This window comes from Lepidochelys kempii, chromosome 13 (genome assembly GCF_965140285.1).
Source record: "Lepidochelys kempii isolate rLepKem1 chromosome 13, rLepKem1.hap1, whole genome shotgun sequence".
Lineage (NCBI taxonomy): Eukaryota > Metazoa > Chordata > Testudines > Cheloniidae > Lepidochelys > Lepidochelys kempii.
The window spans coordinates 31,478,518-31,492,783 of record NC_136392.1 but is presented as its reverse complement, the minus strand read 5'-3'; the positions used below and the strand labels follow the sequence as shown (position 1 = coordinate 31,492,783).

Sequence of the window (14,266 nt, the reverse complement as noted above, 5' to 3'; positions counted from 1 at the left end):
AAGTTTCTCACGTTTTCAGATTTAAACCTACATTTATCACTACTTTGCAGAACATTAGAGATGACATTTCTGCAAGTACCTGTCCCAGTGTACACTCAACCCCTCCAAGGTAATCATCATCATTTAAGTCAAAGGACTTGTTATCGATATCATATACGCCAAACTTCAGCTTCTGCACTTTCTCAAAGTAATAATCAATGAGCAGCTTCTTGGAGAATTCAGGCTTCTGGCAGTTCTTTATCTTTTCAGTTCGATCCAACTACGCAAAGAAAGAGATGGAGATGATCACTATAGATAAACATATTAACCACACTTTCCACAAAACTCTTTATGTCCCTCACCCTCAAACACTTCTTCATTGGCCTTTATATGCACCGTATCTGAGGGTCTAGGCTGCTAAATCTAGCCACTGCCACAGGGCCTGCTGACCGCTCTGCAACTTTGTACTCCCTGAATTTTAGTAAAGAAATTATATAATCAATTACCACTAAATCTGGTTTAGAGATAATCTGACATTTGAGGAAAAAAGACACTGACATACTCTGTCAGGGGTTCTCAGGACAAATTATTTGGTGGCCTCAGAGTGCAGCCACCAGCTCTTGCTCATGGCCGCTCTCACACTTTTTCCTAAAATATTTCATTAGCTTTATGAAAAATAAATAAATATGCATATCCAAATCACTGTAATTTATTTATTGCTAGCTGCTAAGTCTGCTGTGAAAAGCGACATTAAACATACAAGTATCACTTTTCACAGCAGACTTACTCAGCCCCACAAGTCTGGGGACAAATTAAGCCCTAGGTGGGGGATCACGGGAGGCAGCAGGGGCTATAGACAATGGCACGGGGGGAAGTGGGGGGGCGGTTTGGCAGTGCAGGGCTGAAGCCTGAAGTCCCGCGGGAAACGGAACCCAAAGCCATGTGGCAGGAGCCCGAAGCCAGAGCCTGCCTCCCTGCCACCCCCCCGGCTGAAAGTAAAAGCCTGAGCCCCACCACCCGTGGAAAGGTGGGGAACTCACCAGGTGTCTCCAGAGTGGGGCAGGGCCCAACCCCTGCTGGAAGCCCCAGCAACTAACACCAAAGCTGTGCAAACTGGAGCACCAGGGAAGGGGAGGGACTGCTGCCCCTCCCCATCACAGCTCAGGAGGCTGTGGCAGCAAGAAAAGCCCCTGGTGGCCACATTTGAGAAACGCTGTACAATGTGTTGACTGCCCACCTCACAGGGAAAAAGCAGCAGCACATGGCACATCATAACAGAAAAACAAACATTCCTGTTGTTTCTTCAAGTTGATAAGCAAACGATTCTTACTCCATCACACTCAAGAGACATGAACTTTAAAAGTCACAAAATTTTTGACCAAATATTAATTTGTAAATATTTGCAGGATTTAATTAAGCAAATTACGCAATTACTAGGAAGAATAATAACTGGAAATATTTACAGTTAGGTCATGTTCTGAAAATATTTCTGTATGATAATGCAAAACTGGAGATTATAAGCTACTTTTTACCTCTGCCCATTGATCACCGCCCACATTTTGGAGTAAGACACACAGAGGGTCAGATTTTGAACCAACATCTTTGTCAATGAGATTCTCACAGGATATGGACAATTCCACCTTAGTCACACACTGAGCCATCTGCGGAAGAGAGTTCAGAAAAAGAATAAATGCAAATGTTGATAAAGTACTTTTCAATAAAACCATGTCCCTCACATTGATAACAGTGACACCTAGCAAGCCACACAACACAGCAAACAGAACCTTAGTAGGATAAATACACCTCAGCAAGAGGATGCTTGGGAGCATCTCCCAAGAATTTCTCTTATGAAGCTCACAAGTTTATTCTCAATTCCAGTGTTTATATTCTGGATATTTCTAAAACAAGGATTCCATTTAATTCTTGAAAATTGTACACAAGGCTTGAAATACACAGCCATGTAGAAAGATTAATTTAGGAAGTCCGGGATGCACACTTTAACACACTTGAAACTTCCTTCACCAAATAATAGCACTCCACCAGAGAAGTAGATCGCATCATGGAACAGACCACCCAAATACCCCGAGAGAATCTGCCTGAACTCCCTCCATTGCACATCCCTAGTTCTCATCTACAACCCTACAACGAAACCCATTCAGGGTATCATTAAACAGTTACAATCCATACTCAATGGGGATCACATCTTGATAGAAATCTTTCCTGAACTCCCTCTTCTGGCCTTCAAAAAAAACCCCAACTTCACCAAGCTCATCATCAGAAGCAAGCTCCCCACAGACACACCAACTCAAAGAGGTACCAGACCCTGCCAGAACAGATACAAAACCTCCAGACATATCTCAACTGCTATAATGATCAATACCCCACACAACACACCTTTCAATATTTGTGGGTTCTACACATGCCTATCACAACACTGTCATGGGTGCACAGGTTCAGCGCTCTGAAACCACTGTGAATAGGGTTGCCAACTTTCTAATTGCACAAAACAGAACACCCTTGCCCTGCCCCGCCCCTTCCCTGAGGCCCCGTCCCCACTCACTCTAGCCCCCCTCCTTCCATCGCTCGGTCTCCCGCACCCTCACTCACTTTCACTGAGCTGGGGAAGGAGTGCAGGAGCAGGTGAGGGCTCCAGGTGGCGGTGCGGGCTCTGGGGTAGGGCCAGAAATGAGGGGTTCAGGGTGTGGGAGGGGGCTCCAGGCTGGGACAGGGGGTGCAGGTTCCAGCTGGGAGTGTGGGCTCTGGGGTGGAACTGGGGATGAGGCATTTGAGGTGCAGGATGGGGCTCCGGGCTGGGGCCAAGGGGTTTGGAGTGCAGGAGCGGGCTCAGGGCTGGGGGTTGAGATGCAGGAGGGAGTACAGGCTCCAGCTGAGGCTGTGGGCTCTGGGGTGGGGCCGGTGATAAGGAGTTTGGGATGCAGGAGGGGGCTCCAGGCTGGAACCGAGGGGTGTGGGGTGCGGGCTGGGGTGTGGGCTCCGGGAGGGAATCTGGGTGTGGGAGGAGGCTGGGGTAGGGGTGCAGGAATGGGTGCGGGAGGGGGTTCCGACCTAGGACAGGGAGTTTGCAGTATGGACTGCGGCTGGGCGGCACTTACCTCAGGCTGCTCTGGGTGGGTGGCATAGCAGGGCTAAGGCAGGCTCCCTGACTGCCCTGACTCCGCGCTGCTCCCGGAAGTGGTCGGCATGTCCGACCCTTAAGCACGGGATAATCAGGTGACTCCGCACGGTGCATGCTGCCTGTGCCCGCAGGTGCCGCCCCTGCAGCTCCAATTGGCTGTGGTTCCTGGCCAATGGGAGCTGCGGAGCCAGTGCTGGGGGCAGCACACAGAGCTTCCCTTATCACCTTTGCACTTAGAGGCCACACATGCCGACTGCTTCCGGGGAGCAGCACAGAGCCAGGGCAGGCAAGGAGCCTGCCTTAGCCCCGCTGACTGGACTTTTAACGGCCCGGTCATCAGTGCTGACCGGAGCTGCCAGGGTCTCTTTTCGACTGGGTGTTCCGGTCGACCCTGTTGTAGCGAGACAACCCCTCAGGGCACACTCTCACTGGGGCAAGCCTCCTTGGCTTCAGCGCCTCCTGGGTCTGACCTGATGCTGTGAGCTCCCCACAGTGAGCACACCTGAACAGGACACCTGGGGAAGCCTTACATGCCTCCAAAGCGGCCATGCACCCTCAACTTCCGCAGTCAGCAGTGACTCTCAGCCAGTGTTGTAAACCAGGAAGTTTATTAGTTGTCTGGAATATAGCATAGAACAGATCTTGTTCACACAGAAAGCAGAAAGATTCAGCAAAGTCCATCTTGGGAAGACCCAGACCCCTGAGCTCTTCCCCTCTGTCCCCCGAGTCTCAACCTGGAGACTGATCAGCATCTAGCAGCCCCTCAGTCATACCCAGTTGCCCCACCTCCATCCTTTGCCTCTTTCCCAGGCAAACTGGTCATCTGGCCTCCACCTCTCTCTTTGTCTTCCCATGTGTCAGAGCTGGCTGACTTCTTGCAGAGGATTGGCCGCAGCCATCAGTTGTAAGGATACAGACTGTCGGGTCATTGTCTGGGCCTAAGCAGTTAGAGGGCAGTAACACCTGCTCTCTAGGGGTCTCTACAATTATCACACACCATTGTCCTACTATCTAGATACTTGTGCAACACATAAGGGAAACTGAGGCACCACACCAGTCATACAAAACATTAAAATTCCCACTTTGTCAGTGGTGTACCTCATCCAGTAAACTAAATGCCCCAACATCCATCATGTGAGTGAAATGAGACAGTCATTATGCTCTCATATGAACTCACGCAGAAAAATGATGAGACATAAACACCATATCACCCCAGGACGAACATTTTGCACAAAACAATCACTCCATATCTGACCTCTCAGTCTTTATCCTCAAAGAAAACCTGCACACCTTCAAAAGCTGAGCTTATACTCATAACTCAGCTAGATACTAAAAATCATGAACTTAAGACATTGGATTTATGGCTCTGTACAACTATCTGTAACCCACTAACCCTCCTTTGTCCTATGACTCTAGAGGTGTTAATTGCACACTTCACATGAATCATTTCTTGCAAAATGTGTTAACTCCTTTTCTGTTCCACCCTTGTATTTAGATGTGACACAGAGGCCTGGTCTACACTACTCATAAGCTGCCTTACGTCGACCAAACTGTGTAAGCATCTACACTAAAACGTCCCTTCTGCCAATGTAAGTCACCCACTATACTGACTTAATAACTCCACCTCTGTGAGCGGTGTAACGTTTAAGTCGATGTAGTTAGGGTGATGCAGTGTCTGTGTAGATACAGCGTTACTTACATTGCTTGTTACCGCCCGAAGCCCCACTGCTCCAGGGCCGACAGCCAGAGCCCTGTCTCCAGTTGTCAGGCCCGGGACTCCGGCTGTCAGTGCCCCATTTAAATGGGTACAAGCACTCCTGGTGAGGATGCGCACCACTGACAGAAAGAGCGTAGTGTGGACACAAAGAGCCAATTTAATTACTGCAGTAGCTGTATGTCGACCTAACTTAAGTCTACTTAATTCTGTAGTATAGACATGCCCTGAGTACCTCTCCTAGACCCAAAGAGCTCTATGTAAGCTTGAAAGCTTGCCTCTTTCACCAACAGAAGATGGCCCAATAAAAAAAAATTACCTCACCCACCTTGTCTCTCTAATCTATTAATTTGGCAGGAATGAACATTAACAAGGTAGTGTTCGGACCAACAGAGTTCCATTGCAACAGAATATTTTAATATGCAAATTTCAGGACAAGAGTTCCCTTACTTTAAAAATGACAGTAATTATAACTCGTATTAATTGATACCTCAATTTGATTCCAGTAACAGACTCTGCAGACAACCACTGAATTCTCTAAGAAAATAAAAGCAACTTTATCAATCAAACCTAAATCTTCAAGAGAAAAACTTAGTGCACCACAGTAAAACTACAGGTTACTAAATATATTTTCACCACAAGCACTAAAACAGAAATGTCTCAATATTTTATTCAACAAAATATTATTTTGTAAAAAAACAAAACAAAAACATTGAATGCAATGGCTAGCTAGGGTTAACACCGGCAGATTTTTTTTTTTTAATATGACAATTTCATGTCTTCACAGAATCACAGAATCTCAGGGTTAGAAGGGACCTCAGGAGGTCATCTAGTCCAACCCCCTGCTCAAAGCAGGACCCATCCCCTCATCCCTAAACGGCCCCCTCAAGGATTGAACTCACCACCCTGGGTTTAGCAGGCCAATGCTCAAACCACTGAGCTATCCCTTGTAAATACAGTCTAAAGAAAGTGATCTTAAAAATTTACAACCAAAATTCTGCTAGCAATCTTTTAAAAATCTCTTGTACTGTCACTGATGAAGAAAATCTATAGACCATACAATGTTTAAAGTACAGGAATAAATATAATTTAAAAGCAAATATCCCCTTGTCTGAGATTATTTATTGTAAATTCACATACCAGGCTTATTCCCCTTTCTGCTGAGTAAAAGGAGAAAGACGATCCTCTACCTATGGATGCTTCTAGTCTAAGAATCTTTTTCCACCCCAGAGTTTACATTTTTTCTAATGACAGGTTTCAGAGGAACAGCCGTGTTAGTCTGTATTCGCAAAAAGAAAAGGAGTACTTGTGGCACCTTAGAGACTAACCAATTTATTTGAGCATGAGCTTTCGTGAGCTACAGCTCACTTCATCAGATGTTTACCGTGGAAACTGCAGCAGACTTTATATACACACAGAAATCATGAAACAATACCTCCTCCCACCCCACTGTCCTGCTGGTAATAGCTTATCTAAAGTGATCAACAGGTGGGCCATTTCCAGCACAAATCCAGGTTTTCTCACCCTCCACCCCCCCACACAAATTCACTCTCCTGCTGGTGCTAGCCCATCCAAAGTGACAACTCTTTACATAATCAAGTCGGGCTATTTCCTGCATAGATCAAAACCTTGATCTATGCAGGAAATAGCCCGACTTGATTATGTAAAGAGTTGTCACTTTGGATGGGCTAGCACCAGCAGGAGAGTGAATTTGTGTGGGGGGGTGGAGGGTGAGAAAACCTGGATTTGTGCTGGAAATGGCCCACCTGTTGATCACTTTAGATAAGCTATTACCAGCAGGACAGTGGGGTGGGAGGAGGTATTGTTTCATGATTTCTGTGTGTATATAAAGTCTGCTGCAGTTTCCACGGTAAACATCTGATGAAGTGAGCTGTAGCTCACGAAAGCTCATGCTCAAATAAATTGGTTAGTCTCTAAGGTGCCACAAGTACTCCTTTTATTTTTTCTAATGTCGCTCTGTTACTGATGAAGTGAGCTGTAGCTCACGAAAGCTTATGCTCAAATAAATTGGTTAGTCTCTAAGGTGCCACTAGTACTCCTTTTCTTTCTGTTACTAAGAGCTCTCAAATGTGTGTGTCTGGACAAATTTAATTCAGTCAAAGCTAATCTTTTCCCTTTATATATCAAAGTGTGGGGGGGGGGGCGCGGGAGGGTTCAAGCTTCTACAAATCAGTGAATGAGATTGTATCCTTGTGCAACAAGACTTCAGGTTCTTATTCTTGCTCGAAACTGTTTGGAATATTGAACTGATAGCCATAATGTAAAAACAGGGTTGCAGGCTAACCTGGCAATACATGACTATGCGTGTACAGTTTTATATTTCATTGTATAGGGTTCCAGAGCTCTCTTTTAGGAGCTAGAGAACCCTTTGTAGAATATAATCTTATCTAATTCCCAGTTTGCTTTCCCTGCAGTATTTTGTTCTGTTTCAGTCCGAGGGTGACCTATGCCAACCGTCCAGCCTGCCAAGTACTCCCTTTCTGACACCGGGAAAAAAAGCTTCAGCTGGGAGAGGCTGAGCCCTCCTGGTGCATGAAAGGTCTGAAATACAATCATCAGAGGGGTAGCCCTGTTAGCCTGGATCGGTAAAAGCAGCAAAGAGGCCTGTGGCACCTTATAGACTAACAGACATATTGGAGCATAAGCTTTGAAGTGGGTGACTACCCACTTTGTCGGATGCATGAAATACAGTTGTGAGTCTCTTTCCTTGCCATATAGACTGATAGGAAATCCTGTGCAGCCTGATGAAGACTAACACAAATTTAACCACCACTACGAATCTAAGCGCAAGAACACCAGCCTCTACTAAGCAACCAGGCGGCTCGATGCGATCCACGTCTGCAAACGAAAGGCGGCGCTCCGGGAGCCCCCAGGGCCTGCCGCGCACACAGCCAGGGGACGAAAGGCGGCCCGGGCTCGCGGGATGCTCAGTACACCCGGCGCCGCGCCCCGGGAGGCGGAGAGGAGAGCCCGGAGCGGAAAGGGAGGCCGCCTGGCTGGCTCTCCCCCCGCCCTGCGCCCCGACTCAGAGACACAACCAACTTCAGCTATGGCGGCCAGCCCCGGGAGGGAAGGGCCCTGCAGGCCAGGCCCCCGCCAGACACCGCGCAAGGCTCCCTCGCCATGCAGCTGTGGGCAGGCCCCGCGGGCAGCAGCGCCCTGGCCAGGGAGCGCCGAGCACGGGGCAGCGGGGGAGGCAGACCCCGCCCGCCACCCGTCTGCCCCCAACACCCCGCGGGCTGCGGGGCGCCCCGGCCCGACCCACCTCCGCTCTCCCCGCGCGATCCGCACCCGGCGCAGCAGCGGGCAAGGTGTGGGCTCCGGGCGGGCCAGCGCAGCTCCGGCGCCCGCCCTGCCCTGCCCTGCCCTGCCCGCTCCTCCCCGGGGCGGGGACGCCCGGCTCGGGGGAGGAGACCGCTCCCCAGCCCGGATCGCCGCCGGGCCCTCTCCGCCCCAGCAGCTGCTCGGCGAGGGCCCACGAACTCCAGAGTCTGTCCTGCCGGCAGCAGGGGACTCCCTGCAGCCCCGCGAGGGGCACAGCCCGCTCCTGGGGCGGCTCCGAACAGCGAAGGAAGGGGCAGGCTATTGGGAAGCGCAGTCGAGGTAGCGGCTGAAGAGGAACAGTGGCGGGGTGGGCAGGATTGTGCGGAGTCGGAGAGCAGAAGCCAGGGAACACGCTGGGGTTGCAGCTTCCATTGGTGACAATGAGCGAGCCGCGCCTGTTTGTTCGCTCCATGCCATGAGCTAACTGACCAGTTTGACTTCGATCAACACTAGTTCGAGGGAGGGAGTACGTTTCTCCTGGCGACAGTAGATCGCTCCGATGACAGCTAATGGGTGTTCTGGGAACCCAGGTATTTAAGGAGGATGGTGTTGAAATTCCGTGTCAGAGGCGTCCTGAGGCCACGGAGTCCTCAAATATAGCCCTGGATGAAAAAAGCATTTACTAGAGCTCTTTAAGTGCTTGTGATGTCAACTATTGCAGAAAAATTTAGTTGAAGTGAAATCTTAAATGAAGTTTTCTTACAAAGCTGGTTTTGGGAGAGGGAGGTTTTCTCATTTCCTTTCTTCAGCCCTCAAGTACAGATAAGAAAATGGGCTCAGACTAGCAGAGTTGTCTCCAAGGGAATAGAAAATCCCTCCTGCTGAACCCCCACTAAATTTGAGGATTGTGCCTGAAAACTAAATATACATGTTCTGAAACTGCTTAGAATCATAGAATATCAGGGTTGGAAGGGACCTCAGGAGGTCATCTAGTCCAACCCCCTGCTCAAAGCAGGACCAATCCCCACTTTTTGCCCCAGATCCCAAATGGCCCCCTCAGGGATTGAGCTCACAACCCTGGGTTTAGCAGGCCAGTGCTCAAACCACTGAGCTATCAGTCCCCACCATGCTTGGCCATACAGAGTTCTCTACAGCACTTAATGCTTGAGTAGACCTCTGAAATATTAACCACAACAAATACTTCATGGTACTTTAATCACATTAAGCAGCTTTCTCCCTTTCCTGACAGTCTTTCAATGTGAAGAAATTAGTTAAAATCTTAATCCTCCGTTGTGGGTTAGATTGCTGCGTATGAAATATACAAAAAAGAAAACTATCAGGTAAGAGAAGTTTTTCATTCTAGAGCCCCTTCACATCCAACAAAATTTGTGAAGGGATGTGAAATAAGCCGCTAAGAGAGAGGATAACTACATACTAAAAAGAGCCACTAGGATGCTGAGGGTGGACAGATTTTAAGAGATTACTGAGGCACTGCGGGTTGTGGCACACTCCTTGCAAATACCACCACCACCACCACATGGCTGCCTTGTAGGTTATATCATCAGAAGCATAAGCGCTTTCTTCCAGTGATTATTCCTCTCGCAGATTAGCCAATAAACCCTTAGCAAAGTTAGAACTTCAGCATCCTCCAGTCCAACTCAGAAGATTTTCAAGCTTGCTTGTCCTTCTTTCTTGGGTGACAGGTCTCTAATAGTATTTGATTGCTTCTTTGAGTCAAACAGATCCTGCAGTACCTTTGTGTATATCCAAGGTGTGCCACTCTTGTGGTATTTCTATTTAAATGTATTTATTCTTAGCTTCTTCTATGGTGTTCATCACTACATGATCTGAGCATGAGAAAATACACGAGTCCAGCACACCTGTGAGGTATTATCATTGTTTTACAGATGAGGAACTGAAGTAGAAAAGTTGGTGACTTGCCCAAGTTCACACAGGACATCTGTGGCAGAGCCAGGAATCTTACTTGGATCTACTGCTTCAAACTCCAGGTCTTTAATCTCAAGGCCATCCTTCTCAGGGAACTTGTAAGTAGACAGGAGTTATGTCTACACCAGCACTTAAGTAGTTTTCCTTACTACTTCAGGGAGAAACATTGCCGAAAAGTATCAGCAACGATTCAGTTTCCCACTGTAGACAAAGCTTGAACATTTGTTTTAATATTCAGCAGCTCACACAAGTGTTCCTTGTGAACTGTTCTGAGACCCACATGTCCACGGTGATGTTCTTCAGTCTTCTAAATTATTCCACTTGCTTCTGCAATAGCAATCTCTCTGCTGGTATCAAGGAAGCTTGGTCTAGAAATCTGTCCTGTTGCAAAAGGAAGAACAAAAGTCCCATCTATGAGAAATGGAGGATAGCAAGGATTTCTTAGGCTTCACAGCTACTTTGGGGAATCCCTTGGAAAAAATAGCTGCCAAACAGTTTGTTTTCATAGTTCTTTGATGCTGTTTGGTCTCTCTCTCTATATATGCTTCCAAGGCAGAGCAAAAGGTGTCTGACTACCTTATTTCATGCCATTAAATCAATAAGGCTTACAGGGAAATCTCTGAAAGCTATCTTTAACCTCTTGTCATTCCAAGACATGGAATACCTAAACTTGTCTATCCAAGCAATCATGTGGAGGGTGAGGCAGAACCAGTGGCTGAGACACACAGTGAAGAATAAAAGCCTTTGAATTATGTTGAAGGAATGACTTCTGTCTGTAATCCTCTGGGGGATGAATAACCGTTGGCAGGTGATCACTGTATCTCTGTCAGAGATCAGTTTTGGAAGAGCGACATAGCACTTCTTGTGTCTTGGAACGAAAATCTAGTTAACTTCTGTGGTAAAATTACCACCTTTTAAATCTGTAATTGCTGTTCTGTTCATGTTTTGTACCCAGAAGAATTATAAAGAGATACATGCCAGTAACCCAACTGAGTGTTGTAAATCTCACTACGATTTAACAAAAATATTCTTAACAGGTTGCAAAATTTTTGCAAACTGTAGTAAACCAAAAGTACAATATTTGTAAATGAGGTTACTACAATGAGTGCTATAACAATGCACGTATATATAAAGGATAATCTCTCTCCCTCTCAAACATATATAATTTGTTTATTTAGCATTATCAGAATTGGGGAACGTCTGTTTAATCTTTCTGAGGACCAAGTCAATACACATATAAAGCCACCGGTATTTAATCATTAGTTGTCTTATTCAACTTGTAGCAAGTCATTTTCTTTAACAAAAAAATAATATTCCTTTTAAGTGGGTTTTATACTTTAATACAGTTATTTGGCCAAACACTCAAGACTGATCATCATTTAACCCACATGTGACTGATGTTAGTCGTGTTGCTTAATACACTATTGTACAGCACTCAGATCCTACAGTGCTGAGAGGGTATAAAAACTTATGTAGAGTATAATTTAATGAAGCTTTAGGAAAAGAGACCCTAGTTCCATTCCCACATGTGAGTAAGCTATTATCCCATATTGTTACTATTGACCTTCCGTGTCACATTCTTTGGTAGCATTCAACCACAAATGGGCTGTGCACACAGCCTCAACAATCTACCATTACCTCTGACGAACTAATTAGCCTGACTTGAGAGAAACCAACAGCAGAACTCAAGATCCTTTCCAAATCCACCTATATATTATTGCTCCCCAGCCCAGCATAGAACACATTTAATCTCAAGTCTGTGTAGTTCTTTGCAGCCCTAATATATTTGCTCCAATTCCCCAGGATAGACACTGCAGTACAACTTTGTACAATGTCTATCATTAGGAAAGAGAAGGGTAAAAAGGTCAGTTAGCCCAGGCTTCTTAAACTTTACATATTGCCAGCAGTAAAAATTCCAGCAAAAAAGGAAATACCGGAAAGAGTAATTTCCACCTTCAGCCTCACTAGTGCACTCAGAGATACAGGACAAAGTAGACCCTAATGAAGTAGAAGGAGGGGCTGCTCAGCAAACAGAACCATCTCTGTTTAGGCTTCAGTAACAGGCATCTTTTGCAAGAAGACAACCATTACTTCTCTATTTGTGTTTGCACCCAGTACAAATCAAATACATAAATGCACATTTCAAATGTGTTAAAAGCGGACAAGCAAATAGGAACTGCCCCATCTCACAAAATGAAGACTTATTTGAATCTTTGAAGAAAATAAGTGAAACTCAGCCCTTCCTCCCAAATGATCTCTCATCTTCCTTCCTACTTTCTCTCATTAAAATCACCAATATCTTAATTTAAACCATGTGAGCTCAGATGCCACAGTGATGAGCACTTAAAAATGTTATCATATTAGGATGTTGCCACACCCAGAAGTCTCCACCTGGCCCAGCTGTTGCTCAGTTTTAGCTATGGTGTGAGGATTTGCCTTGAAAAGTATCTCAGATTGAACCATGTTTATCTGGGAAGATCCAAAGCAGAAGAGATCTTTCTTTTCAGCGAGAAAGTGGCTTTTCCCATGAGATCATCATCTACTGGGCCTAATCAAAGGAGAGTACCAAATGTAATGTTAAGCAAACAACAGGGCCTAGTGGAGAGACAGCAAGACCTCATATCTAGTCCAGCTGCTCCTGAGGAGAGTAGAGAGGAGCCTTCCCTTGAAGACTGTATTCTTTCTGAAACAACTGTCATCTTAGTAGTAAGGGAAAAGATTTTACTGCTGCTGGAGGCAGCATACAAAAGGATTAACTAGAAGAAGGATAACCCCTTCACAAGTTCAGATAAACATCCACACTTTCATCTAAATTGACAAACCTTGAGACTCAACACGTGTTTATTTGTTGCTGACCAGCCGAAATCCCCAGAGCTCTCATGCTAGTTTCCCATCTGCTGCATTCATTTTGGCAGTGACCAAAATCTATCTACATCTCATAGCTATTCAGTGCACTGTATTAGGTTAGATGATATCAGTCTAGTTCCTGAACATGTCTATCAGAAAATCACCATCTTAACTTGCAACCTAATTATCAGTTCCAGCAGAAAGACCAAAGGTTGCATGGTCCATTGAGACTGGAGGGCCATTTGGATCAGATTGGAAGCACACAGCTGGAGTAGTTTGAGGAAGCTTGTACTTCTGCTGCCTATATGTGAATAGAGGGCTCAAGGTCTGACAAAGGTATATTCACTCCAAACAGAAGTGTAAATATAGTTCTGCTAGATACTCCACTTGCTCTTTTGCTGCTTCATTCAGAATTCTAGAGCAGCCCACACTAAGTCCTAGAATTCTTAAGTCTTCACTTGTTTTAATAATAGGGTTCATTTTGGGGGAGCAATGCGGTTTCCTTTAGCATTTGCTTTACCTCCCTAAGCCATAAGTTTTTGGAATCTACTTTCCAATTCTTCTTGGTAAAACAGTAAAGTATAAGTTAGTTACTGTATTACTTGTATCTTGAGCTTTTGCCAGGATAAGCAATGGACTGATAGAATATCTCAATATAGCAATCCCTTCAGTTCTTTTTCCTTTTTTCCATAAAGCTTCCTCTCAATATCCTTAAGAGGTCAGTAAAGGAATCTTGAAGGCCTCCAGTTCCTCAAGGATCAGCTTTTTATTTGTCACTATGCTTTCATCTAATACATCCACCCTTTTTTAAAAGCATGTGGTGGTTTTGCACATCTCTTCCTGTTGTCCCACACAACCCTCTTTCAGTTTTCATTGGTTCTACTGCCCCAAAACTTCCCTTTGACAAAGGAGTCAGACAGCATACTCCCAAGACCACAGTGCTTCACCATCAGCACTAGTCAAACACTAGAATACTGCACAACTACTTAGTTTTACTAAGATGCCTTTTAAAAAAGGGCAGGTACTATGAAATAAAGGCGTTAGTCTCTAGGATTCGTCTGCAAACGGAAGTCTGAACTTCCAGGTCACGGGTGAAGAGGCAGGAATGCGGTGATCCCGGGATGAATATCAAGCCTTATGTACTTAAACTAAAAGGGGCTATCCATTTTTTGTGTAGCCTTCCTCTTTTCTTTTTAAAGTACACGTTTATTTAGTAACTAACCAAGACACTTCAGTCACCTTGCAAACTCAAGCCTACATTTCATTGGCATAATGCACATGGCCATCTCAGAAATAAAGTAATCAATAAGTTACCTTGTGGGTAAGCAGGGTCACATTCCCACTGATGCTCAATCACC

The 14,266-nt window shown here is 45.7% G+C and overlaps 2 protein-coding genes across 8 annotated transcripts in view; both read right to left on the bottom strand.

Moving 5' to 3' along the window:
* The window catches only part of CPNE1 (copine 1), an 80,329-nt gene that overhangs the window by 29,268 nt on the left and 36,795 nt on the right, over positions 1-14,266 (bottom strand). For 2 of the 6 annotated variants that reach the window (XM_073310026.2, XM_073310024.2), the window contains exons 1-3: positions 8,116-8,226; positions 1,512-1,640; positions 80-259 (exon numbers count right to left, since the gene is read on the bottom strand). In XM_073310026.2, coding sequence (XP_073166127.1) covers positions 80-259; positions 1,512-1,640 — 309 coding nt within the window. In that variant the 5' untranslated portion in view covers positions 8,116-8,226. Of the gene's footprint in view, positions 1-79; positions 260-1,511; positions 1,641-8,115; positions 8,228-14,266 lie in introns of those variants that run through there. The other 4 variants (XM_073310028.1, XM_073310030.1, XM_073310027.2 and 1 more) reach the window with 3 other exon arrangements.
* The window catches only part of RBM12 (RNA binding motif protein 12), a 40,679-nt gene continuing 36,785 nt past the window's right edge, over positions 10,373-14,266 (bottom strand). For both annotated transcript variants that reach the window (XM_073310023.1, XM_073310021.2), the window contains exon 2: positions 10,373-14,266. This exon is cut by the window's right edge and continues 26,321 nt beyond it. The gene's annotated coding sequence lies outside the window, so the exon portion shown is untranslated.